At 37.6% G+C, this 26,578-nt stretch overlaps 1 protein-coding gene across 1 annotated transcript in view; it reads right to left on the bottom strand.

Moving 5' to 3' along the window:
- Positions 1-26,578, bottom strand: part of LOC150102905 (phospholipid phosphatase 5) — a 216,669-nt gene that overhangs the window by 75,527 nt on the left and 114,564 nt on the right. Inside the window, exon 6 of the mRNA XM_090398045.1 lies at positions 13,738-13,862. Within this exon, the coding sequence (XP_090254171.1) occupies positions 13,738-13,862 (125 nt within the window). The remainder of the gene's footprint in view (positions 1-13,737; positions 13,863-26,578) is intronic.

Raw genomic sequence — 26,578 nt, 5'->3', positions numbered from 1 at the left:
TATTGTTTAACCTTCATATCAATGACATTGTCAATGGATTGCAAGAGGATATTCAGTTGTTTGCAGATGATGTGAAGCTGGGCAGGGTTATTAACAATAGTGCAGATGTGGCAGCCCTTCCAGAGGATTTGAATAAACTGGACAGATGGGCAAATGAATGCGAGTGTCGGTTTAATGCAGCAAAATGTAAAGTTTTGAAGTTGGGATACATCGATGGGAGGTTGCATAACCAATCGGAGGAAGTAGGGGAGACAAGAACTCTGGTGGTGATGATTGATAGAAAACTGAAATTCAGAGAGCGTATTGCAAAGGTGGTGAAGTTAAGCAATCCTCTGGAAAGGATACAGAGGCAGATAACAAAAATGGTTTGAGGACTGTACAATGTTATTTATGAGGATCAGCTGAGGAAATGTGGACTACAGCGTTTGGTGGTGGAGAGGTGATATGATTGAGACTTTTAAAATGTTGAGAGGCAGTAACAGGGTTGACAGTGGGGAGTTCTTTCACTTGGTGGAACAGTGGGAAGGAGCGATAACAAGGGCCATCCCTGGAAGTTATGAAAGGAAGCTATGAGCAAGAGGGTGAGGAGTAGTTTCTTTATGTGAAGGGTGGTGAGAGCAAGAACAGTTAATGAGTTCAAGGAGTATGATAGACTTTGTGTTTCCTAGGAATGTCCTCCCATGATGAGTCTCTTAACTCCATGGAGGCCTGAATAATATCAAGATAGATTCAGACTAAATAAGGGTGGTCAAAATAAGATTGTCCTTAAGATAAACTGATAGTGTAATTAGTAAAATGAAGTGCAGCCACTCTCTCATCCAAAGAGACTATAGGTTTAAATCCTGTCATGAGGATGAATGTTTTGTAATTGTCCTTAGGTAAAAGGTGAATTTTGATGCCTGGTGTATAACTACTGCTCTGCTTATTGGAGGCCTGAAGTAGCTCGCAAAAGCTCCATGTCTGGTCTCCACAGCAGGATTTCTGGATTATTATTATTATTCAGGCCTCCATGGAGTCAAAAGACTCATCGTAGGAGGTCTTTCCTAGGAAACAAAGTCTATCATACCACTCCTTGAACTCATTGACTGTTCTTGCTCTCCCAACTCTATCAATTGTAAAAAAAATTTTAAAAATAATAAAAACAAGAATGGTGCTTAAGGGTCAAAGCTGTATAACTGAGAGGAGACCTCCACATAGCCTTTAAAGGAATGCAGAGAACCGACCAGGGCTTCTGACCTAATGTCCAATCCTCACCTTCTCGTGGTGCACCCTGTTGGGTATCTACTTTGATACTGAACGAACGAGGATGGGCTGGCAATTTGGGATTTAGCCGACCAAATTGTATTCTTATTGGTTAAACCAAAATAAAAAATGATGGTACAACATGACAAAATTTCATGCCGGCTGGGGCGTCGCCCGGTTAAACAAGGCCCCCGTTGTTTTCGCCAGGGAACCAGGGCGAACAGCGAAAAGTCAGCTACTGGAACAAATCTGAAAACAAACCCCAACTCAACATCACCAGAGTTAAAGATCGGTACTATCAACGTAAGAAGCCTGAATGGCAAAGAAATGGAGCTAGCTGAGGAATTAGATAAGTACCAGATCGACATAATAGGGGTGACTGAAACAAAAAAGACCAAAACTGGTGAGATCTTTCTGAGCAATAAATACAAAATGTTATATTCAGGCAATGACAATCAAGGAAAAGAAGGAGTAGCCATAGTATTCAACACAAAATACGAGGCTAATCTTCTTGAATGGCAGTCAGTCTCAAGTAGAGTAATGTGGGCAAATATGAGAATGGGGAACTGGACAATGAGACTTATTTGTGCCTATGGTCCCACAGAAGGTTCTACTAAGGTAGAAGTGGAGGAATTTTATGAGGCTTTAGAGAAAGCTACTGACACAATGAAAAAGTAAAAGTTGGTCCTTGTTGGGGATCTAAATAGAAGAGTAGGAAATGATTGTGAGACATACAAAAATATTTTGGGAAAATTTGGAGAAAAGAGCAAAGCTAATAATAATGGCAAATATCTGTTGGATTTCTGCTCAGGACATGGACTGGTTATTACTAACACCATGTTCCAACATAAAAATGTGCATAAATTCACATGGAGAGAAGAGGCTAGGAATAAGAAAAGTCTCATTGACTATGTTATTGTTGATAGTGATGTTTTCTCCCTGGTGCAGGACACCAGAGTGTACAGAGGATTTGAAATTGGAAGTGATCACTATTTAGTCTTGAGCAGTATAAAAGTGAATTTCATATTGAAAAGAATAACATGTAAGAAAGTTTTAAAGCGAATAAAAGTTGAGGAGCTCTCAGAAGTGAACTGTAGACTAAAATACAGAAAGATTATTGAAAAGAAAATGAAAGAGTTTGAGAACAGGAATCAAACCTTGAAGATTCAGTGGCAAACTCTGAAGAAAACATTGATTGATTCTACCAGAGAGGCATGTGGTGAGGTTGTGTGCAAGGATAAAAAAATCAGAACTCCCTGGTGGATGACAGGAAGTTAAAGAGGCAGTGAAGGAAAAGAAGAAAGCATATCAAAAGTTCCTGACAAATAAGTCAGCTTTTACTCTTACAGAATACAGAGACAAATGTAAGAAAGCTAAACAGTGTGTAAAACTAGCTAAACAAAAGTCATGGGAGGACTTTGGCAAGAATATAGAAAATAAATATCAAGAAGGTGGCAAAATATTCTGGAGGTTGTTGAAGAAGCATAGGAATGGAGGAAAGAGTGCTGTAAAAGGAGTTAGAGATGATAAAGGTGACATGAAAACAGGAGAAAAAGACATCCTTGAAATATGGAGTAATTACTTTGAAAAACTGCTACATGAAACAAGCAGTGATGACAGCACAGTGATTAAAAACACTGACCAGGCATGCAGTCAGGAATACATATCCATACTTGAAGTAGAAAAAGACATCAAAGGCTTGAAATGTGGAAAGGCAGCAGGAGTAGATGATATTCGACCAGAAATGCTGAAGTATGGTGGTATAAAAGTCTTACGGTGGCTGCACTGCATAGTTCAGAAAGCCTGGACAACAGGACGAATTCCCAATGATTGGAGTAGAGCTCTCATAGTACCCATATATAAAAAGGGAAATAAAACTGAATGTGAGAATTACAGAGGTATTTCCCTACTGAGTGTTCCTGACAAGATCTATGCAAGTATACTTTTGAAACGGTTGAGAAGAATTATGGAAGAAAAGCTTGGCGAAGAACAAGCAGGACAAATAGAGACTGTCAGGATCAGATCTTCACGTTACGACGAATAGTCGAGAAAGCATGGGAATATAACAAAGATCTGTATTTAAGTTTTATCGATTTGGAAAAGGCATATGACAAGGTGCCAAGAGAGAAGCTATTCAATACGCTGCAGTTATATGGTGTCAAAGGGACATTATATCAAGCAATACTTAGTCTTTATTTGAGTTGTAAGTCAGCAGTTAGAATTGAAGGAAGTACAGGAAGATGGTTTAATGTTAAATCTGGTGTGAGACAAGGATGTACATTATCCCCTCTGTTATTCATTATCTATATGGATCACATTATGAAGGAAAGTGGTATTAAACCTGATATCAAAATTGGAGATGTTAATGTCAGCTCTTTGCTTTATGCGGATGATGTTATATTTCTAAATAAATCCGCTACAAATCTGCAAGATTCTCTGACTAAGTTGAATAGCTGCTGTAATAGATATGGTATGAAGGTCTGCAATAAAAAGACAAAGACAATGAAAATAGGCAGAATCATTGAAAATGTCAACTGTGTTGTGAATGGAGAACCTGTGGAACAAGTAAAACATTTCAGCTACTTAGGCACGATTTTTACTGAAGATGGTAAATTAAATATAGAAATAGACAACAGAATCAGCAAAGCAGGTATGCTGGGAAGTCAATTGAATAAATTCATATGGAATAAGAGAGAAATTAGTCAGAACACTAAATTAGCTGTATACAAGACAGTGTTCAAACCAGTTTTAACTTATGGATCTGAGGAGCTGGGTCAGAAGTAAAACACTTGACCAAAGACTAGAGACCGCAGATATGAGAGTTCTGAGAAAGAGGCATGAACAGATGGCATCAATGGCAATATCATATTAAAAACGAGGGTATTAGGAAATAACTTGACATTGTCAGCATCCAGGAATGCGTTAGCAGAGCTAATCTCAGGTGGTATGGTCACTTAAATAGAATGGGAGAGGAAAGATTAGCAAAACAAGTGTTCTCTGCTAGGTTGGCAGAAAACGACCCAGAGGAAGACCAAGATATAGGTGGATTGATACGGTACAAAGTGCCTTAGACGATAGAAATATAAGATCTGATAATGTTGGAGTCTTGACAAGTAACAGGCTAATTTGGAGGAAAATTGTAGATAGGAAGTTAGTAATGATGCAATTTTTTCATGTAGTACTGTCATATCCTGTACACCCCTTGAGGGTACATGGCATGAATTTGATGATGATGATGATGATAAAAACAAGAAAATAACTAAAATTAGACTACCTAGGATAGTAAAAAAAAAAGTTGAGAAGTCACTGTAATATAAACAAGAATCTGTATTTATCGTAGAAGTGATAAGACATGTAAAAAATCTGTTCAAAACCCTACAATTACATGATGTTGATGTAAATGGAACATTATACACAGTAATATAGAGTATATAGTTGAGCTGTAAATCTGTACTTATGAGTACATAAAAAGGAGTATAGCAAGATGGTTTAAAATTTGTAAAAGCAGCAAATTTAAGTAAAATTTGCTGCTAAATAAGAGTGTAACACAATTTCAACTCCTATTCCTCATCTATATAGATCATATCATGAGGAAAAATGGCATCATCGAATGCCTGAAATGTATGCTTGGGGGGGGGGGATATACAAGATATTCAATCAAGTTAATTGGGCCATCAGTTTATTGGGATTAGCCATTTATTTAGGAGAAATCTCATCATCAAATTCCTGACATGTACAGGATATGATAATATTACATGAAAAACTTACATCATTACTAACTTCCTATCTACAATTTTCCTCCAAATCAATCTGTTACCTGTCAAAACTCCAACATTATCAGACCCTAAAATGGATCAATGTGTAAGCTGTGCAAGAGGAAGAGTGTATAATTTGTGGATGTATGGAATCATTTTGATGAGTGAAAGACTTTATGTACAGTGGCCTGCATTTTAAATGCAATTTCAATTAAGTGTTTGAAGAAAGGATAGGTCTGTAAGAGAATCCATGTGCAGAATCAAAGAAAATAGGAACTGTTAGGTTGGAAACTGGTGAACATGAGCGCAGGCACCTTTGAGGCAAGTGAATATGAGAATGGTGGTGATCAAAAATATATGTAGTATCTTGAGTAACAGATTAAAATGGGATAGTCATCAAAGAAAGCGAGGGCACTTTGAGCACCTGAGAAGAGATTTTGGCATCAATCCGTATCACTTGGCTAAAAATTTTAGGTGTTAATGAAGCTTGTGTAGGATATTGTAATTTTAGAGAGAACACAAATGGGAGTTGATGGTAGAGGAGTATTTCTTTGGAAGTGTTTTTCATACATTGGGATCATTGAGAGTAGTTTGGCAGGAAAGCAGTAACAGGGTTTTGTGTGGAAGTGCATTTGAGGCTATCTGATACAAGATGAGATTTATGTGACAAACTATATAGTCAGTCTGCTATTATTAGCTAGGGCAAAAAAAGAAAAATATAGATGAAGTACATCACTAAATTAGTTCAGTGAGTGCAGGGTTAGCAATCATGATGGAAGAACTGAGTTTATACAGCTGCTGAGAGATGATGGAACGAGCTTGACTGCCAGATCCAAGAATGGCATCAGAAGATTTTCTGATAACCAAAGTAACCAGCTTTGGAAAAAGTGATCATGTCATCTTAACATAGGTGGTAGCCAAATGTGTAGTTTTTGGTTATGAAGGAATCAACATTCCCTCTAATTTTACAGCTGTGCTAGCCTGCTACTACTTTATATGGAAAATTTTAGGATACTAAAAAAAAAAAAAAAAAAAAAAAATATATATATATATATATATTATTTGGCAATACCAAAAATTATTAAGTTAAGAAACTTATAATTTTAGCAAAACAACTACTGTCATATAAATAATTTTATAGAAACTAATTTTTACCTTGTTCTACCAATTTGTCATTTTGACACACAGTCCAGCAAAACCTTCTCACTATCCCTTGCAGACTGGACTTGACATCGTTGTACTACTTATTGCTCAACTACTCTCTTTCACATTGTTGTATGACAATCAAAACAGTTGAACATCTGCTGTTGCTCTTTCTTAAACAAAAACCATCTCTTCACCCTATCTCTCTCTTGTTAAAATGTTCTAACAATATGGATTCTGACTTTGTTTAAAGAAATTAAAAACATAATCCATGATTACATACAGCATAATCTCTACATAGCTTCATGTAGTAAACAAATGACTAAGTCTATCATGCATACTGAACAAACAGTTCAGTTTGTATGGGAGAATTTCAATTAGCATGCGACCATGCAGCTTTTAAGGAAATCGTATGTTTAATTGCAAAGCTAGTAATTATGAAAATTTTCAAAAGTAGCTTGGAGCAGTATCATGAAATCAGAAACTGCAAAGGAAAGATTTTAGAGCAAAGAACTAGTCAAAGGATGTTTGAGGAAAGCATTATAAGACTATGTCCATGGAATTAGGATAAATCAGATAATAGTTAAACAAGAGGTGCATTAAAAGTGGTTTGCGTATCCACTCTCCGGCTAAAAGGCTGCGGGTTCAAATCCCACCATGGGCATGGATATTTGTGATTGTCTGTGAAAATGCTAGTAGTGGACAGTAGATGGCATTAGTGTAGTTGTGGTTTGTTGTAGTTGGTGGAAACAGTTGTAGAGTAGGTGTCCTCCCTCAATGAGTCTTTGGACTCCCTGGAGGTAACATGTAATAATAATAACATTTATATCTTCTAAGGTACTTTTTACTGTATCAATCCACCTATATCTTGGTCCTGCTAACCTGGTAGAGAACACTTGTTTTGCTAATCTTTCCTCTCCCATTCTGTTTAAGTGACCATACAACCTGAGATTAGCTCTGCTAACACATTTCTGGCTAACAATGCCAAGTTCTTTCCTAATATCTTCTTTTTAATATAATATTGCCATTGATGCCATCTGTTCATGCCCCTAATCTTTCTCAGGACTCTCATGTCTGCTGTCTCTAGTCTCTGGTCAAGTGTTTTATTTCTAACCCAGCTCTCAGATCCATAAGTTAAAATAGGTTTGAGCACTGTCTTGCATACAGCTAATCGAGTGTTTTGATTATTTTCTCTCTTATTCCATATAAATTTATTCATTTGACTTCCTACCATATAAACTTTGTTGATTCTGTTGTCTATTTCCATATTTAATTTACCACCTTCATTAAAAATCGTGCCTAAGTAGCTGAAATGTTTTACTTGTTCTATAGGTTTTCCATTCACAATGCAGTTGATTTCAATGCTTCTGCCTATTTATTGTCTTTGTCATGTTATTGCTGACCTTCGTACAGCACCTGACCTTCATAGGACAAATCTTAAAGAACTAAACCAAATCAAGAAAACTGCCAGAGTTTCTTTGCTTATGGGACAGAATGCCATGGTTGATTCGTTGAACGTTTACTGGCACAAGGAGAGCAAAGATCATACCACAGCAAACCACAACTTGTAAATGATTTATCAATTTTGCTCCCCACAGCTGTTTTAGGTGATGCTGTTAGGAAATTAAATACATATTTCACTAGTGTAATTCATTTCAATAAATGATTCGTTGCTCAGTGAAATGTTAATTTGTCTTTTTGTATCTTTTTAACTATTAACATGAAACTTAGCATAACTGGGGCAGCTGCTTCATTGGGTCAAAAGGTCTAGTCCCAATATGTTCCAATTAACCGGAATCTACTATATTATGATGACATGAAAAAACGTTTTTTTTTTTGCATTATGGGAGATACTGAGATAGGAGTGTTGGTAGCTTGCTCCACCTTTGCAAGGAGTCGCCCGGTGTTCCACTTTACCCCAGTCCTGAAGATACTTTCAGGCGCAAACTTTGTTTGCACACACTTGGATAAAAGATTAAACTAAAATTATTATAGTCTGACCAAGTGAAAAATAAACTTTCAACATCTTTCTCTAAACCCAGAGTAATTTAATAAAAAGGTGGCATACCATTTGGCAGCTCCTATAGGAGGAGATGACCTTGCTAATACTTCTACCTTGGTATCTCCACTTGGGCCTGGCTCCCGCTGAAGAGACCTCAATAAAGGTCGAAACTAGTCTGGGCAGTAGCCCTTCCCTTAATGCATAACATTATACATATCTGCAAGGAGATGTGTTTTGCATTATGGGAGATAGTGAGATAGGAGTGTGTTGGTAGCTTGCTCCACCTTTGCAAGGAGTCGCCCGGTGTTCCACTTTACCCCAGTCCTGAAGATACTTTCAGGCGCAAACTTTGTTTGCACACACTTGGATAAAAGATTAAACTAAAATTATTATAGTCTGACCAAGTGAAAAATAAACTTTCAACATCTTTCTCTAAACCCAGAGTAATTTAATAAAAAGGTGGCATACCATTTGGCAGCTCCTATAGGAGGAGATGACCTTGCTAATACTTCTACCTTGGTATCTCCACTTGGGCCTGGCTCCCGCTGAAGAGACCTCAATAAAGGTCGAAACTAGTCTGGGCAGTAGCCCTTCCCTTAATGCATAACATTATACATATCTGCAAGGAGATGTGTTTTGCATTATGGGAGATAGTGAGATAGGAGTGTTGGTAGCTTGCTCCACCTTTACAAGGAGTCGCCTGATGTTGTACCACTTTATCCCAGTCTTGAAGATACTTTCAGGCACAAACTTTGTTTGCACACACTTGGATAAAGGATGAAACTAAAATTATTATAATGAAAAAATGTAATCAACACGTCTCCAAATTAATTAATCTGTTATCTTTCATGACCCCAATATTACCAGAGCTTATATTTCTGTCTTTTAAAGCACTTCTTACTGTATCAATCCATCTAAATCTTGGTCATTCTCTGAGTCTTTTTCCTGCCATCCTGGCTGATCTTTTATCTCCATTCTGTTTAAGTGGCCAAACTGCTCAGATTAATTCTGCTCATACATTCCTGAATGCTAACAATGCCAAATTCTTTCCTAATGTCTTTGTTTTTAATATGATATTGCCATTGATGCCAATCTTTGATCAAGTGTTTGATTTCTAACCAAGCTCTCAGCTCATATGTTAAAATTGGTTTAATTAAATGCAGTCTTCTATATAACTACTTTAGTGTTTTGACTAATCTCTCCCTTATTCCATATAAATTTATTAAGTTAATTCCTACCATACCAGCTTTGCTAATTCCATTATCTATTTCCAAATTTAATTTGCATCTTTACTACAAATTGTGCCTAAATATTGAAATGTTTTACTTGTTCCATCAGGATGAAATTTATGTGTTCAATATTTTGCCCATTTTCTTGGTGATTTTCATACCAGATTTATTACAGCAGTTATTCAATTGAGTCATGGAATCCTGCAGACTTGTGCTGGATTTAGTACAGAGTATAACATTATGTGCATAAAGTAAAAAGCTATAACATCTCCAATTTTGATATCAGGCTTAATGCCACTTTCTTCATAATGTGACTGATATAGATAATAACAGTAGAAATATTGTGCACCTTTGTCTCTCATCTGATTTAACATCAAACCATCTCTGTGTACCCCCATCAATTGTAACTACTGATTTACAACTCAAATATAGACTACATATTGCTCGATATAACGTCCCATTTACATCATATAAATGTAGCATTTTGATCAGCTTTTCTCTTGGTACCTTTTCATATGCTTTTTTTTTGAGCTCTACAAAATTTAAATACAGATCCTTATTATATCCCTATGATTTCTCAGCTATTTGTCTTTAAGTAAAAATCTGAACCTGACAACTGTTATTTGGCATGAACCTAGCTTGTTCCTCTCCAAGTGTGCCTTCCACAATTTTTAGCCTTGGTACATAAATCTTACCCATGGACAGTCAGTAAATAAATTACTCTGTAATTTTCACATTCAGTTGTATTTCCTTTTTTTTTTTCAGATCAGGTATTATGAGCTTTACTCCGATCATCTGGAATTTTACCACCACCAAGCCTTCTCAATTACGCAATTCAGCTACTGTACAACTTTTATGCCTGTATATTTGATTTCTGGCCAAATATCATTTACTCCAGCTATCTTTCAACATTTCAGGTTTTCATTGCTTTTTCTACCTAAGTATAGATATGTATTCCTCTTGAACATTTTCTACCACTGTGCTGTCACTGCATGTTTCATTTAGCAATCTTTCCAAGTCCAGGCATCAGTTGCAAGGGTGTGTGTCATTCAGATGGAGATTATGCAGTTGCTTATGTGATAAAGACTGATCATAAATAAACAGGTGGTGCTCAGCATATCGAAAAATGCCAACAAGAATGCAGTGGGATTGGATGTATGTCAACCCACATACTAAGTAAACATGCAAGGGAACTGGCAGTGCTTCTGACAAAGTTCAAGGCTCCAAAGGAGTGCAAGAGAGTAAGATAGTTCCATTACATAAAGGTGGCTCCAAGACAAAAGTAGCAAATCATAGACCCATGAATATCACAGTAGTGGGGGTTAAAGGATTGGTTAAGTTGGTAAAATAAAAATGAAAGTTGGTGAAATCTAGCAATGGGTGGAGAGGAATATGATACTCTGTAGTGGTCAGCATGGCTTTGTAAAACGTAGATACTACCTTAGTAGGATCTACGTTTTACAAAGGTAGGATCTACTCACATTTTATAATAGAGTGAGAACAGAATTAGATGAGAGAAATAGCTATACAGTGTTACCACTGAACTTTGCAAATTCTTTTATTACTATTTAGCTGGATATCTCCATGGAGTCAAAAGACTAAATGTGGGAGACCCACACTATCCATTAACACAATACCTCTCATATATCTCCTTAAACTTATTCATTGTTGGGGCACTCACAACCACCTTTGGCAATCCATTCCACTCATTCACCACTCTCCAAGTAAATGAGGACAGTACTCATCTTAAATGATATATTATTATTATTCCAGGCAACTCCAAGGAGTCGACAGACTCATCGAGGGAGGCCCTAACATTATGTCAAGAACAACTATTCAACATTCACATATCTATCATACCTCGCCTTGAACTCATTCACGGTCGTAGCACCCACAACAGACTCTGGCAGCTTATGCCACTCATTCACCACTCTCCAAGTAAAAAACCTAACTCTAACACCCCTGCTAACCACATTCTTGCCCAGCTTCCATGCATGGCCCCTAGTCCTCCCACCACCAGTCCTATTCTCAAAAATATCTTCTGGATTAATCTTATAGAAACCCTTCAGTAATTTCAATGTCTCAATCATATCACCCCTCTTCTGCCTATCAACCAATTTCTGCAACCCACAAATCTTCAACCTGTTCTCATAAGGTTCATTCCACAGACCTGTTATCATCTTGGTCACTCGTCTCTGGATCCTCTCCATCTCCTCCCCATCAAGAAGAAACCCTGGCGCCCATATCTGGGCACAGTAGTCTAGATGGGGTCTTATCAAGGCTCGATATAGAGGAAAAATAACTTGTTTGTCTTTGCTTGTTAAAGTATTTTTCAGAAGCCAAGTGATTTGATGAGCTGATTTAGCCACATTTGCAATGTGCCCCTTAAACTTCAATTCCCTATCCACCAACACTCCCAAATCCCGGGCCTCATCAATCTCCTGGAGTACGGTTCCACCAATGTGATACACTGCTGCTATTCTTTTCACCCCAAAATGTATAACCTTACACTTTGCCACATTAAATTGACATCCATTTTTCCATAGCCCAGTCCTCCAAACTATTCAAATCATCCTATAAAATTTTGACATCCTGTGCACTCACAATTGCTCTTCCCAACTTTGCATCATTAGCAAACAAGTGAACACTTCCTCTCAGATTCTTTCCTATATCATTGATTAATAAATTAAAAAGTAGTGGTCCAAGAACAGAGCCCTGCGGCACACCACTAGTCACAAGCCGTCTTTTGGACTCAATTCCTGAATAAACCACTCTCTGGTATCTCTCCATCAACCACCCACCTATCCATCTCACCAACCCTAAATCCATCCCCATCTGCTCCAGTTTACTGATCAGAGTTCCATGTAGTATCCTGTCAAAGGCCTTGGCAAGGTCCAGTAGAATCACTGTAAACCCATTACCCTTATCCAGTTCAGCCATCACTGCGTTATAAAACGTGAGCAAGTTACTGAGGCATGATCTACCCTTCACAAAACCATGTTGTCCCCCCATACAATATCTCATTTTCATCTATCCAATCCTGTATTCTTTTCTTGACTAATTTATCCAAGACCTTGACAACGATTCCTGATATGCTAATCGGTCGGTAATTTACAACAACAGTCTTGGAACCTTCTTTATGCAATGAAACTATTTTCCCCCTCTTTCCACCCCCTCGGGGATAACCCAGACCTGAGACTCAAATTAAAAAAAATGGTCAAGGGTACTGACAATTCTTCAGCTGCTTCACGTACAACACGAGCTGGTATACCATCCAATCCCACAGATGTATTGACATTGAGGTTATGAATAGACTACTCACCTCCACTTCATTCACCACAATTCCCATATAATCTATTGGTTCAGTCATTTCTGAATATTCTTGCAAAGTGCTTACTCAGTAACTCAACTATATCAACTGATTCAGTTACCTCCCTACCATCGGCATTCTTTAAAATCATTCTGCCATATACATTTTTTCTTTTACTTGCAACATTTTGAAAGAACTGTTTAGGATTCTCTTTAGCCTGAATATCTAATGTTCTTTCGTAATCTTTTTTGCTTTTCTTACCACACTCGTTACACTTCTGGCCTGCGCTTTATACCGTTCATGTGCCTGTCGGTCACCTTTCTCCTTAAATTCCCTCCATAGTTGTTTCTTTTTTTGCAGCTCAAGCTTAATGGGGTTATTCATCCATTTAACCCCTGCCTGATTTATTATTCGGACTCTAGGTATACAGTCAGCCATTGCTTCATGCAAACACCTCTTAACTGCCTCCCATGCACTATTAACTTCTAGCCCTTGCAGTTGTACATGCCATGGCACTGAACCAATCAAACTCGTAAAAAGATTAGATCTGTCGACATAACTGAGGTCAACTTTTTAAACAATCACCTTTAAACAATCCTAGAAGACAAGTAATATATACCACACATCACTGGCTCCTCACTCTTCCATTGTTAACACTTAAATCTGAAAATTTTCAATACATGTGATGTATTTTCACCGGGAAATTCAGGTTTTTCGTACCTCAGAACAGGCAAACCAGCCCCATGAACACATATGGATCTACACTCGTAAAACACATACTTAATCCCTCATTAGGAGGGCTCAACCCATCCTAAGGGATGGGGAAGGAAAGGAGGAACTCCATACAAAATAAATAAATAAATTCATGTCATAATAAGTCTATGTTTTTTTTTTTGTATAGTTACTGTAATTTAAATAACTAATAAAAACCAGTGCTTTAAAAAAAGATCTGAGTAATACATTTTTTAGACTATATATCAGCAATCATATTTTCATAATGTTTTTCATAAAGCAAAGCAATTAGAAACATTAAATATCAAATAATACATAACATACAAGAAGAATGACCACTTGGAAAACTTTTCAGTCCCTCAGTGATTTCACTAGCATTTCCAGTACATGCAAAGTTAGGTTGTTGCTGTCCATCAGGAAAGCAACGCCAAAAAAAATCGGGACGAGGTCTAGAAAATAATATTATAGGCTTAATGGCTTATTTAGACAAAAAAAAAAGTGAATGGAAATATTAAATAGCAAACTGTTTCAAAGAAAATAAAACTGCTAGTCACAAATACCTAACTCAATATGAGTAAATTTCACATATACATACACATACACACAAATGTTCTTTAAACAATTACTATTACATAAAACATCAAGGTAAATATTGCATAATCCTAGTTAAAATTTAATGAATTCTAAGGGTAAACTAAATGGACTTTTTTAAACTTCTTAATTTTAAAAATTGCATTCCTTAATTATGGTATATCATTACAGAGAAAATCCATTGTGAAGCCTTTTCTCTTTTTCTTCAACCTTTAGCCCACTTTACTTCTATAGGCTTTACAACTTTTGTTTATAAAAGCTACCATAAAAATAACTTTCTGAACAGGCAGTATTAATTAATAAAAATAATAAATATAAGCCAATCCCATAAAAAAAAAGTCACAGCACAACCAGACACAACATTGTTTTAATTGTTTCCCAATGCTGTTTTATAGCACTGGGAAACCAAGCTATATGAATATACAAACCAAGCCACAATCTCTTTACTAAAAAGTCACTTTCACATCCACTTTACTAACATCCATGGCATTAATACCAACATGAATGACATCACTAACAGTCTTCCAAACCAGACATCTTATTCCTGACAGAAACCCAGATTGCAGCTACATTTACTACTGTCCACATCCAATGCCCAAACTACATACTTCATGATTCTTTTTGCCACATGGGTGGCACTTGTGCCTTTGTACATTCTGACATAGCCTGCCAGAGAATGACTAATTTAGAATCTCCTGCTTTTAACCTTCTCTGGCTCAAGGTTTCCTTGCTCCATTTAGTAACATTCATTTGGTGAATTTACCTGTGTCCAAACATTGATAACCATTCAGACCTCTTCACATTCCTCTTCATGAAACTTGACCATCTGCAATCCAGCTATGTGAATAGTAAAGTCATCCTCCTGGGTGACCTCAACATCCACATTTCTAACTGCCTCCCCTATTCCAACACCACCAACCAAGTTGGGTGAGAAGCAGAAGTCTCTGCTATAAATAATGACCCTAACACAAATCATACACCTACCTACTTGAATTCCTGATAACCCTTTTCACTCTCCAAATACTCTGGATCTCTTTTTTAGCAGTCTCCTTCCAGATACACCATAGAGGTCACCTCTCCTCTCAGCGACAATCTTGTACAAGCCTCCGCTCGCACAGAATTCCCCTCCTCACATTCTTTGACATTACAAAGGAGCCAAATGGGATAACCTCCCTCCAGAATTTCCACTCCTCCTCCTTTTTTTGTTCTGACTATTATTCCTGCTCATCTGAACAAGCTATAGAAATTATTCTCACTGGTATGAAGACCATCTCCTATTCAACCCATAATCCTCATCTGTTTTCCAAGCCCTGATTCAACCAAAAGTGTATCAAAGCAAATGAAGAAAAAATAATGAGCCTACTGCATGTGGCTCACATCAAGAACTCCAGCTTCATACTCTGCCTATACCAAAGCACACAACATAGCAAATCAGTCATCAGCAGATCCAATTTCATAAAAGGTTTGGAGGAACTTGTGCTTCCTGTCCAAATGAAAGCTGTGTCTTCTGGCCAACTGACTAAGGCCATTGCATGCAGCTTCTACTCTCTCTCTCTCTCTCTCATGCAACTTCTACCTCTCTCTTATCCTGATAACACCATTGTTACTTCTTCCAAAGATGAAATGGACCTCCTACCATACTGGAATCCATGCACCATATGCCTCCTGTAGTTTTTTGACAAAAAGAAATCAGAAAACTACTAAATAATTTGGATACTTAAGTCTTCTGGTCCTGATGGCATCTCTCCAATTGTCAAACATTGTGCTCCAGAGTTAACACCTGTCCTGTATTGTCTCTACAATCTATTATAATATCTGTCACTCATCCTAATGCATGGAAGCAACCTCACATCCATCCATCCTATCCTTTGGTTTCCATCCCACCCTCTGTAATTGGGCAGCCAGATTTCTCTCTGGTCATAATATATGGCTTCCTCTCTTCAAGCTTCACCACCAATGCTAGAGTGCCTCAAGGCTCTAGCCTATCACCTAACCCTCTTTCTCCTGTTCATAAATGAACTCACAATCACCACTAATCATATCCACGGCTTTGCAGACAATAGTTCTCTCCACTCATCCTACTCATTTGACAAACCATTAAGTATTCTAACATTTCAGGCTACAAGATCATATACATCAAGTGCTTTAAACATTGATAACTGGAGGTAAATTAATGTTTACCTCCAGTCTTTCCTGGCATAAACACATCACGTCAATAACCTCCTCAGCATCCAAAAAGCTAGGCATTCTCTTTCATTCAAGAAGCTATTTTACATCCAACCAACTCTTAATTATATACAAATCCTAAATACACCCATGCTCAAAATACTGCTTACATGTTTGGTACATCTAAAACTTCCCTTAAAATCCCTTTGATCTGATGATCCCTCTTTCTTACAGATTCACTTTAACCTATGTCTCACAGATGCAGTGTTTCAGCACTGTCTATTCTATAGGTATTTGCATGGTCACTGCTCCAGGGAACCAGCAACCAATATTCCTCCACCTAACCGGCCAGGACGTATATATACGCCAAGGTTACAATGGATGCGAAGTGCATATTAAAATTGTAATACCATTGATATTACATTGACATATATGATGGATACAAAGTGTAGAGGAGTGATGTATTTTACTAAATTTGATGGCGACGTGGTTAATACAAGAGCAGCAGCTGCCCAGATTCACTGAATCTGCTTCTCCTATTCTTTCTCTTTTATTCCATCCACCTCTTATCTAAAGCCTTCCTCATGAAGTATTCCCAAACAACTAAAACCTGCAGCTCTTCAAAAAAAAATAAAAAATAATAATAATAAACTAAAATAAATAAATAAAAATAAAAAATAAATCCCACAAACTTCTATCTCAGTCCTCATTTGCACTCTACATTTGGGTGGCATTAAACAGATAAAAACCCTGAATCAGTATTAGCACATCTATGAATGTATCACCTCCTGATCAGGTGATACACATACTGGCAGTTGTTTTCCCAAGTGTATAACTGCATATATTTTGGTTTGATGGATTCAGTCTTATGCAACTAATAAGACATGGAAGATCTCTTAAAATCTGACAAAGTAATAATCACAGAGCTTGACAGTGGAAGTGATACATTTTCCTATTAACACAGAGTGGAAGGAATACATGCTTGGTGCCTTGAACTTAAAACAGAGCTGCATAACAGAATTCTGAACATTTCTTCTTTGTCTTTCTACTTCAACACAAGATATCAACTTACCATATCTGCCACTGAACATTATGCATATCATGAACAGTATTAACCCATTGATTAATTTTAGATTGGACAGCGATTTTCATAATAAATGATATTATTATTATTATTATTACATAACACCTCCAGCGATTCCAAAGACTCATTGAGGGAGGGCACCTACTCTACAACTCTCCGTCTCCACCAACCGCAACTACATTTCATCATCTACACCAACGCCATCTACCACCGACCACCACCACTAGTATTTTTACAGATGATCACAAACATCCATGCCCACGGCGTGATTCGAACCCACAGCCTTTTGACTGGAGAGCAGATACACTAACCACCCGGCCAAAATTATCATTAAGTGTTATGTTTTAAGCCATGTAACTTTTTATGAAAAAGCTAATAGTATTAGTTCAACTACTAGTTGTGCAAATTATTTGCACTTTTAAAATGACTACTGAATGAAAGAAAACACAAAACTTGTCAACTCACACAATCTATTATGATCCTCCCGCAAGGCCACATCTGCTCTACTTCTCATAGTTCTTCCCAACTTGGCATCATCAGCAAACATATTTCCAATGAAGCCTGTACCAGTATCATTAACATACAAGTTAAACAATAATGGGTCCCAAAATAGATCCCTGCAGCACTTCTTTAGTGACTTTCTTCTTTTGGGATACCATTCCCACATACATAACATGCCAATATCAATCTGATAGCCAATCACCTATCTAACGGACTAGTCTCTTATTCAATCCCATCCGTTTCAATTTAGTTACTAATGTGTCTTGTGGCAATCTTTCAAAAATCCAAGTATACCACGATATATATGTATACCCATATCCAGGGAATTTGTCACCATGTTATACATAAGAAGATTGCTAAAAAATGTCTCTCTACCCAGCAAACCCATGCTGACCATCATAGAGAATAGTTATTTTCAACAAACTGAATTCTAGTCCTCACCAACCTCTAACACCACCTTAATAATAACTCTAGATATACAGATGGAACTGTAATTTGTAGCTTCAGTCTTTTCTCCTCTTGGTGAAGTGGAACAGTTTTTCCCACTTTCCACTCCTTTGGGACACCCTGTTGCAAGACTCTTATTAAAATGTGCACCAAGAGCACCATTAATTCCCTAAAGCAGGGATTCTCAACCTATGGTATGCGTACACGTATGGTGGTACGTGAGCCACTGCCTTACTGGTATATCTAATATCTTGAATTAAATATAGTGGTATGCCACTGGAAAAGGTGGAGAACCCCTGCCCTAGAGCATTCTTTCAAGACATGAGATTATATATTGTCAAGTCTCATTGCCTTATTAACCTCAAGTTTATTTAATTCCTTGTAGACCACCCTGCTCACTCACCATTACTCCCTCCATCAAATCTACATTCCAGTTTCTCATGATGTTGCCTTCACAAGGATGAAATAACTTGATAAACTGCTCATTGAATACTTCAACATATCATCTGCATCAGTTACCATTCTACCACTGTTAGCAACAACAATCATTCTCCCATAGTTTTTCTTTCTTCTACTTGTCACATATTCAAAGAACTCACTAGGATTTTTCTTGGCTTGACTGACTAATTTCTACTCATACTGCACTTCTGCTGTCTTTACCAAATGAGTCAACTTCCTGGTCTGCTGTTTGTACTCTTCATGCAACTGATTATTACCAACATTTATTTTGTGTTGCCTCCGCAGTACCTTCTACTTCCAAGATTTCACAGTTTCTTCTAACAATAGTCTCTCCAGTAGATTCACACCTAATCCATTTAAATATAATCCATCTCTTTTATACAATTCCATTCCATGCCTAGAGATTTCGGTGTTCTCAAAGGTTAAGTCTGGGATAATATAGTTCTTTTTTGTGGGAAATAAAGCATACCTGTTGGGTTGAAATTGACAGGGTTATCTGAGCCCCAAAGAAGAATAGTTTGGAGATCAGAATTTAGGCTTGCAAAGGTTGTTGCTCTGTTGAGTTGCGATTATTTGTTTGATGCAAGATTTATCGAGTGAGAAGGATGAATGTAGTATACTGTCATAGGAAAACTGTGAGTTGGGCAACTGCAGCAGGTCATTGGTATATAGAAGAAACAGGGTGGGTAAGAGGACAGAACCCTGTGGAATGCCAGCATTAGTTCCACAGAAGACAGAGAATAATCAACCATCACATGCAATGCACATCCCGCAAGAAAATTGGCAACCCAGTTGCAGAATCACAAGACAGACCTAAGCTTCCATCATTTGGTCTGTCTTGCGATTCTGCAACTGTGTTGCCAATTTTCTTGCTGGACGTGCATTGCTTGTAATGGTTGATTATTATGATAAGTGGCAATTGTTTATTAGCTGAATACTTTCGAGATATCATACAAGTTGGCTGTTGATAGTTCTGTCCATTAGTTTGGAAAGGACTGAGGTGAGAGAGATTGGGCAATAATTTGATGGTAAGGATTTGTCACCCTTCTTGGGAATAGGTTGGACATGGGCTAATTTTCAGAACGTACAGTAGAGTGGAGTAAGAGAACATAAAGAGATGACACAATATAGGAGTCAACTCTAGAGCATAAATCTTCAAGACAATTGGAGGAATGGTGTCAGCACTAGGGAACTTTTTTCTGATCACTTCTTGGTATAAGGTCACAGAAGACATTGGGTGTTTTTGGAATGGTCGGGGGACATTTATCAAAATCATCTATACAGGCATTTGAGGAAAAGTATGATGCCAGGAGATTGGCTTTCTCTGTGAGTGATGATGATATCTCAGAGATATCTAGGATATAATTACTTTGCTGCAGCAATGCCCTGACTGATACTGCACCCAAATAGGTGCAATATCAGTGAGAGCAGTACTGCAGAAAAGTTGTGACCAACTGCTTAGAACAGAAACCAGAATGTGCAGCTGCCATTTGGACACAATGCAAGTGTCTTGCTTTTGGCTTTTTGGAAATCAGTGATGAGAGAAGGTGGAGTTCTTGATTTAGTTCTTCATTTGTTACAGTCTTGGAGCATCTTCTGGAGAACTAGGGCTTACTTAGGGGATGGGAATTTAGAGTGGAATGGGGAATATGTGCTTCCATCCTGGAGAGAATTACTTCAGTGACGTGTTCAGCACATATGCTTGGGTTGGAAGATTGAAAGCATGAATCCAGCCATGGTGATGAGGCATAGAAATCTCGAAGGACAGCCTACTAGCATTCTTATAATGCTAGATGATCTTGAGAATAACTGTGTGAATGTTGCTCAGTGGGGGAAGAGATAAGCACTAGGTTGTGGTCTGAAATACCTAAAGGAGATACAACCTTCACAGCATATTTGGAGGGATCATTAGTGAGGAAGAAGTCCAGATTGTTTGGAGAGCGGTTGGGATTATCTGATACTCTGGTGGGCATGTGAACAATTTGCATAAGGTCATTTGTGATGGCAAATGTCTCAGCATCTCTACCTGATTGGTCTGTGCAGTTGGAAAAGAAAAGCCACTTGGTATTGTGTATATTGAAATCGCCAAGTAAGATAATCTCACTGCTATGAAAGTTGGATTGAAGGACATTGACTTTCATGGAGAGGAAATCAAAGAGATTTGAGTAATTGGTAGCACTGGGAGAACAATACAGAAAGCAAATGAATTTGACAGAGTGGAGAAGAGAGATTTTCAGTCAGAGTAGATCATGATCAAGAGATTCTAAATTGAATGCTCTCTGACATGGTATATGTCAGAGCAAATGCATGTGCAAACACTGCTCCTGAGCCGAAAGGAGTCAAATGGTGTGTATTTGGGGAAATTCAGATAAGCAGTGCTTGGAGAGTCTGAAATTCGGGTTTGTCAGAAAAAACAGGTGGGGTTTTGCAGAATGAAGGTGGAAGTGGACACTGTTGAGGTTGGAGCAGAGATAACGTAAAGTAGATCTGAAAGTCTATGTGGGTTGGAGTCATACGCATTCCCAACTTGAAAACCAAACTACTTGTAGTTTGGTTTTCAATACAAGTTGACTGTTAACACCGTTCAATTTCCGTACTAAAATTCTTTTGTAGGATATTTACATTTTTCTTCCAGTTGCTTGTGATCATCAGCCTTGTTTGCACTGGGTAAAGGTAAAATCAGACCAGGCTCATATACATGATTGGGAAGAAATTACTTTTAGGTTGTTCACAGTCGCCATTAGTTGTGATGTCCTCGTTGGTGTGTTACAGAATGCTTTCACAGTTATGGAAAAGTCATCCTGTCACTTTTTTTGTTTGTAGGCTCGAAGCAGTGACATCTGGTGATTTTGCTGCATCCTAAACCAGATTTTTCCAGCTTGGTGATGTCTTCCTTCAGTGTATCATCACTTTCAGTATGGAAGTTGAGGATAATGGCATTATATTGTTTTCGGCTTCAATCACGTTGTGCGCCATTGATGCAATGAGGTTATGAGCTGGCTGATATCAGTGACAGGTAATTTTTCATCTATGCGCTGGTCATGGTTCTTTTCTAGCTTGGTTTCGATTAATTTGATTTTGTAGGAGAACATTTAGTTGATAGTAGCGAGGTGCTGCTCCGAGCTTTAAATGCATTTTTTTTTTGGTTGAGGAATTGTTTAACTGAAGGGAGGCACAGTGAGTAGAAGAAAGGCTGATTCAGGCACAATAAGTCTGTATGCCAATTCATCAATTTTTATGCACTAAGCGTGCAACCACTGGTGACAGAAATTGCATAGAAGGCCTTTTGGCATCTGTGACACTTGATAGCATTGTTAGATTTATCAGTGCTGTATTGAATATTTCTGGCATACTCTGTAGTTGTTGGGCTTTACTACTGCTATCTTTGCTTTAATGGCAGAAATTAACAGGCACTTGCAATGTCCCGAAATTATATGAATAAAAAAGCACTTATGAGGTGCTTAAAGAGTACTTACGGGTTTCTCTGTGATAATTAATCCTTTTGAGAATTTCTGCTACAGTTTCACTTGTGAAATTTAAGGAGGAAATCACTTTTAAAAATGATAAAATTAGGAGCACATGTTTACACCGACTTACTCCAAAGCACTACTTGATTGTAAAAAAAAGAATAGTATGCTGATATTAGGTTGTGTTAATTCTGAGTAGCTGTTTTCATCTGAATTTTTGTTTTTCTATGGTAATCCAATAAATGTAAGAAGTTAATCAACCTGTGGTACATTTCTTCTGTAGATGGGAAAAACACTGATAAGAGAGAGAGAGACTCATATTTGACAAGATTTTTGACCAATGAGTAAACTAGAATAACTGAGCTTTTTTAATGGTTAATAAATAACAACAGTAATTAACCCACTAATTTCACTACTAAATCTTGGGGCTTCTTCTTGGTAAATACTTAAAGTAAATGTGTAGTCAGTAATTATAAACTAAAACATTACTAAGCAAAACTATATAGGGAAATGTTGCAATATAAAAATTAAAAACACACAGAATGTAGGAGATGGCAAGAGTCTGCTCTTGTTCAGCATTATTTGCAGATGGGTGAAAAGTTGATGTCGGATAAAAGGATCTGATAAAGGATTTCCAAATGCCACAGAGGATCATTCCTTGGTTCCTATTAAACATGCCATATGAAAAGATGACCATAACAGATTCTTTTATTGTTGGCTTCAGTGTCTTCCAAGGAACAAAATTCTTGTTCTACTCAATGTCATTGTGTGTGGGTGGAGAGGAACATGATAGGTTAAGCTAGAGTTGGCATCTCTGATGTTTCAAACTTTTTCAATGTATTCTTTTTTTCTGTCTCATATATGAAATATCTCATGTTTCTGGCTTATATATGACAGGCCATATATGACAGAACTGGATAAAAGATATCTGGATAAAAGATATGTAGGTGAGCTAATTCCAATGAATGGAATTAGCTCACCTATCCGGAGGGTAATCATTATATAGTAAGTTGATGTCAGCTAATGGAATATCCATAAAAAGGGAAACAATATCAAAACTGACTAACAAGTCAGACACCATCAACTTACTATATGATGATTACCCTCTGAATATTGCAAGGATTTTTGAATTTGTTATACATTCAGGATATTTCAGCTTGAAAAATAAGATCTACGGAGGCTGTTCAGTAAGTTATAAGACTATATTTATACAGAAAACAGATTACCTTTAATCGTCATCATTTACATGGTCTTTTTCGAAGTAACTACTGTGAGATGCAATGCATTTGTCCCAATGTTCCGTCCACTTCTTAAACACATGTGAAAGTCCGTTTTTTGAGAGTCCTTTCAAAACCGCCTCCGCAGTTTTTACACATGCTTTGTTGCTTTCGAAATGGCGGCCTCTTAGTGGTTTCTTGAGCTGAGGAAACAGCCAGAAATTGCGAGATCAGGACTGTATGGAGGGTGTGGTAGGATATCTATGTTGTTCTTCTGCAAAACGTCCACTACACAACCAGAAATATGTGGCCTTGCATTATCGTGGTGCAATAAGAATCCATTCTTCAACAATGGACGCTTCCTTTTGACGTGCTGTACCATTGTCCGTAAAACATCTGCATAGTATGAGCCGTTTACAGTATTCCCGGGTTCTACAGCATGTTGGTAAACAATGCCTTCGTAGTCAAAAAACATTATGGTCATAATGCATTTTTGAAAATTATGGAGACAACTACCGTGTTTGAATAAAAACTTTAGTTTAATATAACTAAAATCTACATTTGACGTTTCGACGTTTATGTCAAGGTCATCTTCTGGAGCGTACAAATATACACAGGAAACAAGCTATACTACAATTAAACTGGTTCGTTAAAGACACTGACCATCTGCTACAACAGCCATCCCATACATTAAAGGGTTATCAGAAAAAATCAACAGAATCCTACAACATTATAACCTCAATGCCACCTTTAAACCACCCACTAAACTTAAAACCATATTCAGCTCCTCTCCTCCCATTAGCACATCCTGGAGTCTATTGCATCCGCTGCACCTGTAACTTATCGTACATTGGTGAAACAGGACGGACAATCCCTATACGCAAGAAAGAACACATTAGACACATTAAATATAACCATTATGGTGAAGCAGGCCTCTCAGACCATGCACTCAACACCTTACACCAAATCAACTGAAGAAGCACCTGCTCCTTACACCGCACAAAAACCTGGTACGAAAGGAAATTTAAGGAATCCTGTGAAATCCTGATAAACCACCCAAATATCAATAACAAAGATGGCATGAAAATTCCAAGGATCTGGATGGCACACATTCAGCCTACCTAATATGAAAGATCCAGCATAAGTCAGGACTCTAGCCAATCCGTAACTAGTATTAGAAACCATTCCATACCAACTGGCTGGAATGATGTTAATATATATATATATATATATATTAGACAACACTAATAATAGGACTCTAGCGTTTATGTATAAATTTTTTATTTTAATTTATTTTATTTATTTATTTATTTTTTTTTTTCACCAGAGGTCAGGCCAACAATTGTGGTAGCGGTTGGTCAGTGTCTTTAACGAACCAGTTTAATTGTAGTATAGCTTGTTTCCTGTGTATATTTGTACGCTCCAGAAGATGACCTTGACATAAACGTCGAAACGTCGAATGTAGATTTTAGTAATATTAAACTAAAGTTTATATTCAAACACGGTAGTTGTCTCCATAATTTTCAAAAATGCATTCGGATCACCGTGATGATGCCTAAAAGAAAGGATTATGGTCATAACTTTACCAGCCGATTTTACAGTTTTTGCTTTCTTGGGGGTAGGCGAAGACGAATGCTTCCATTCACTGCTTTGTTGTTTCATTGTAGGGTCATAGTGATACAACCAAGCTTCATCTGCTATAATGATATGTTTTAAAAAGTTGTCACCTTCTTGTTCCAGTCTTTCTTTCCATTCTGTGCACACATCCACTCGATGCTGCATTTGCTCCGGTATCAAGAGTTTGGGAATCCATCGGGCGCAAACACGTTTCAGTCCCAAATGTTCAGCCATGATGGAGTGAACACTTCCCACAGAAATATTCAGGACAACATGCAGCTGGCGTTACTGTAATTCTGCGATCCTCCTTGATGATAATCACTGCTGTGTTGATCATTGTCTCTGTGATGGACGTTGAAGGTCTTCCCTCACATTCAAGATCTTCCACATTTTGCCTTCCTTCCTTAAAAGTTTTATGCCAGCGAAAAACACTTGCCCTCGACATTGCTTCATCGTGGAAAGCTTCACGTACCATGTTAAAAGTGTCCGATTGCGATTTTTGCAAACGTACACAAAATTTAATCGCATAATGCTGTTCCAAGGACGCTTCCATTTTGACGACTGGTCGTGGCTCGTAGGCGCGCGCCATAACAAGCTTGCGTTTAGTCACGTGACACTCTGGCACATCAGCCCGTATACGCCATCTATCAACCTCTTTTGTTAATACAGACAGCAACATTTCTTTATTCCACAGAAATTAATATTGTGATGAGTGGTTTCGCGACAGTAAAATTAGTCTTATTACTTACTGAACAGCCCTTGTACAAAGAAGTTGAAGGTACTGCCACGGGCAGCCCTCTGTCTCCATCTTTGGCAAACTATTTTCTGAAACATCTGGAAGACACCTTGTTCTCATCCATTCATCGCCAACCCTCTCTCTGGTTTCGTTATGTCGATGATGTGTTTGCTATTTGGTCACATTCTGAAGAGGAACTTACCACATTCCTACAACAGATAAATAGCCTTCACCCACGCATTCAGTTCACCATGGAAAAAGAAAAGGCTGGTAGTCTACCATTCTGGGACATCCTCCTTACATGCATATCCTCTGGTACTTTGTCAACAAGTGTCTATCGTAAACCTACATTTACTGGCAGATATATCCATCAAAAGTCTGCTCATCACACCTCTCAAAAAATCGGTGTTATCAAATCTTTAATTAATAGATGCTCCTCCCCCTTAAGCTTAGAACAAGAACTTTTCACTATAAAAAAAAGTTAATAGAATCTAATGGTTACAACCCTAATCGAATCAAACAGATAATTGACTCCTATGTTCCAACACCTCAGGATTCTTCAACAGACCGCAGAGTTCCAATCCCTTATATTTCAGGCATCTCAGAACCTATTGGCAGAATTTTGAAGAAGTATCATCTTATTCCCAAATATTTTCCTATCAACAAAATTTCTCACTTGTTGCCATCTACAAAAGACAAATTGGCACCTCTTTCATTAGCTGGTGTTTACCAGATACCGTGTGAATGTAATTTATCATACTTTGGACAAACAGGCCGTTCTGTGGAAAAAAGAATGAAGGAACATCAGTATTATATCGAATACATGAAATCTCATAAGTCTGGTCTATCACAACATAGCATTGACACTAAACATATCATA

This window comes from Typopeltis vanoorti, chromosome 9 (genome assembly GCF_054136105.1).
Source record: "Typopeltis vanoorti isolate ZY-2024b chromosome 9, IOZ_Tvanoo_1.0, whole genome shotgun sequence".
NCBI classification, from domain to species: Eukaryota; Metazoa; Arthropoda; class Arachnida; order Uropygi; family Thelyphonidae; genus Typopeltis; species Typopeltis vanoorti.
This window is presented reverse-complemented; position numbering and strand designations above follow the sequence as displayed.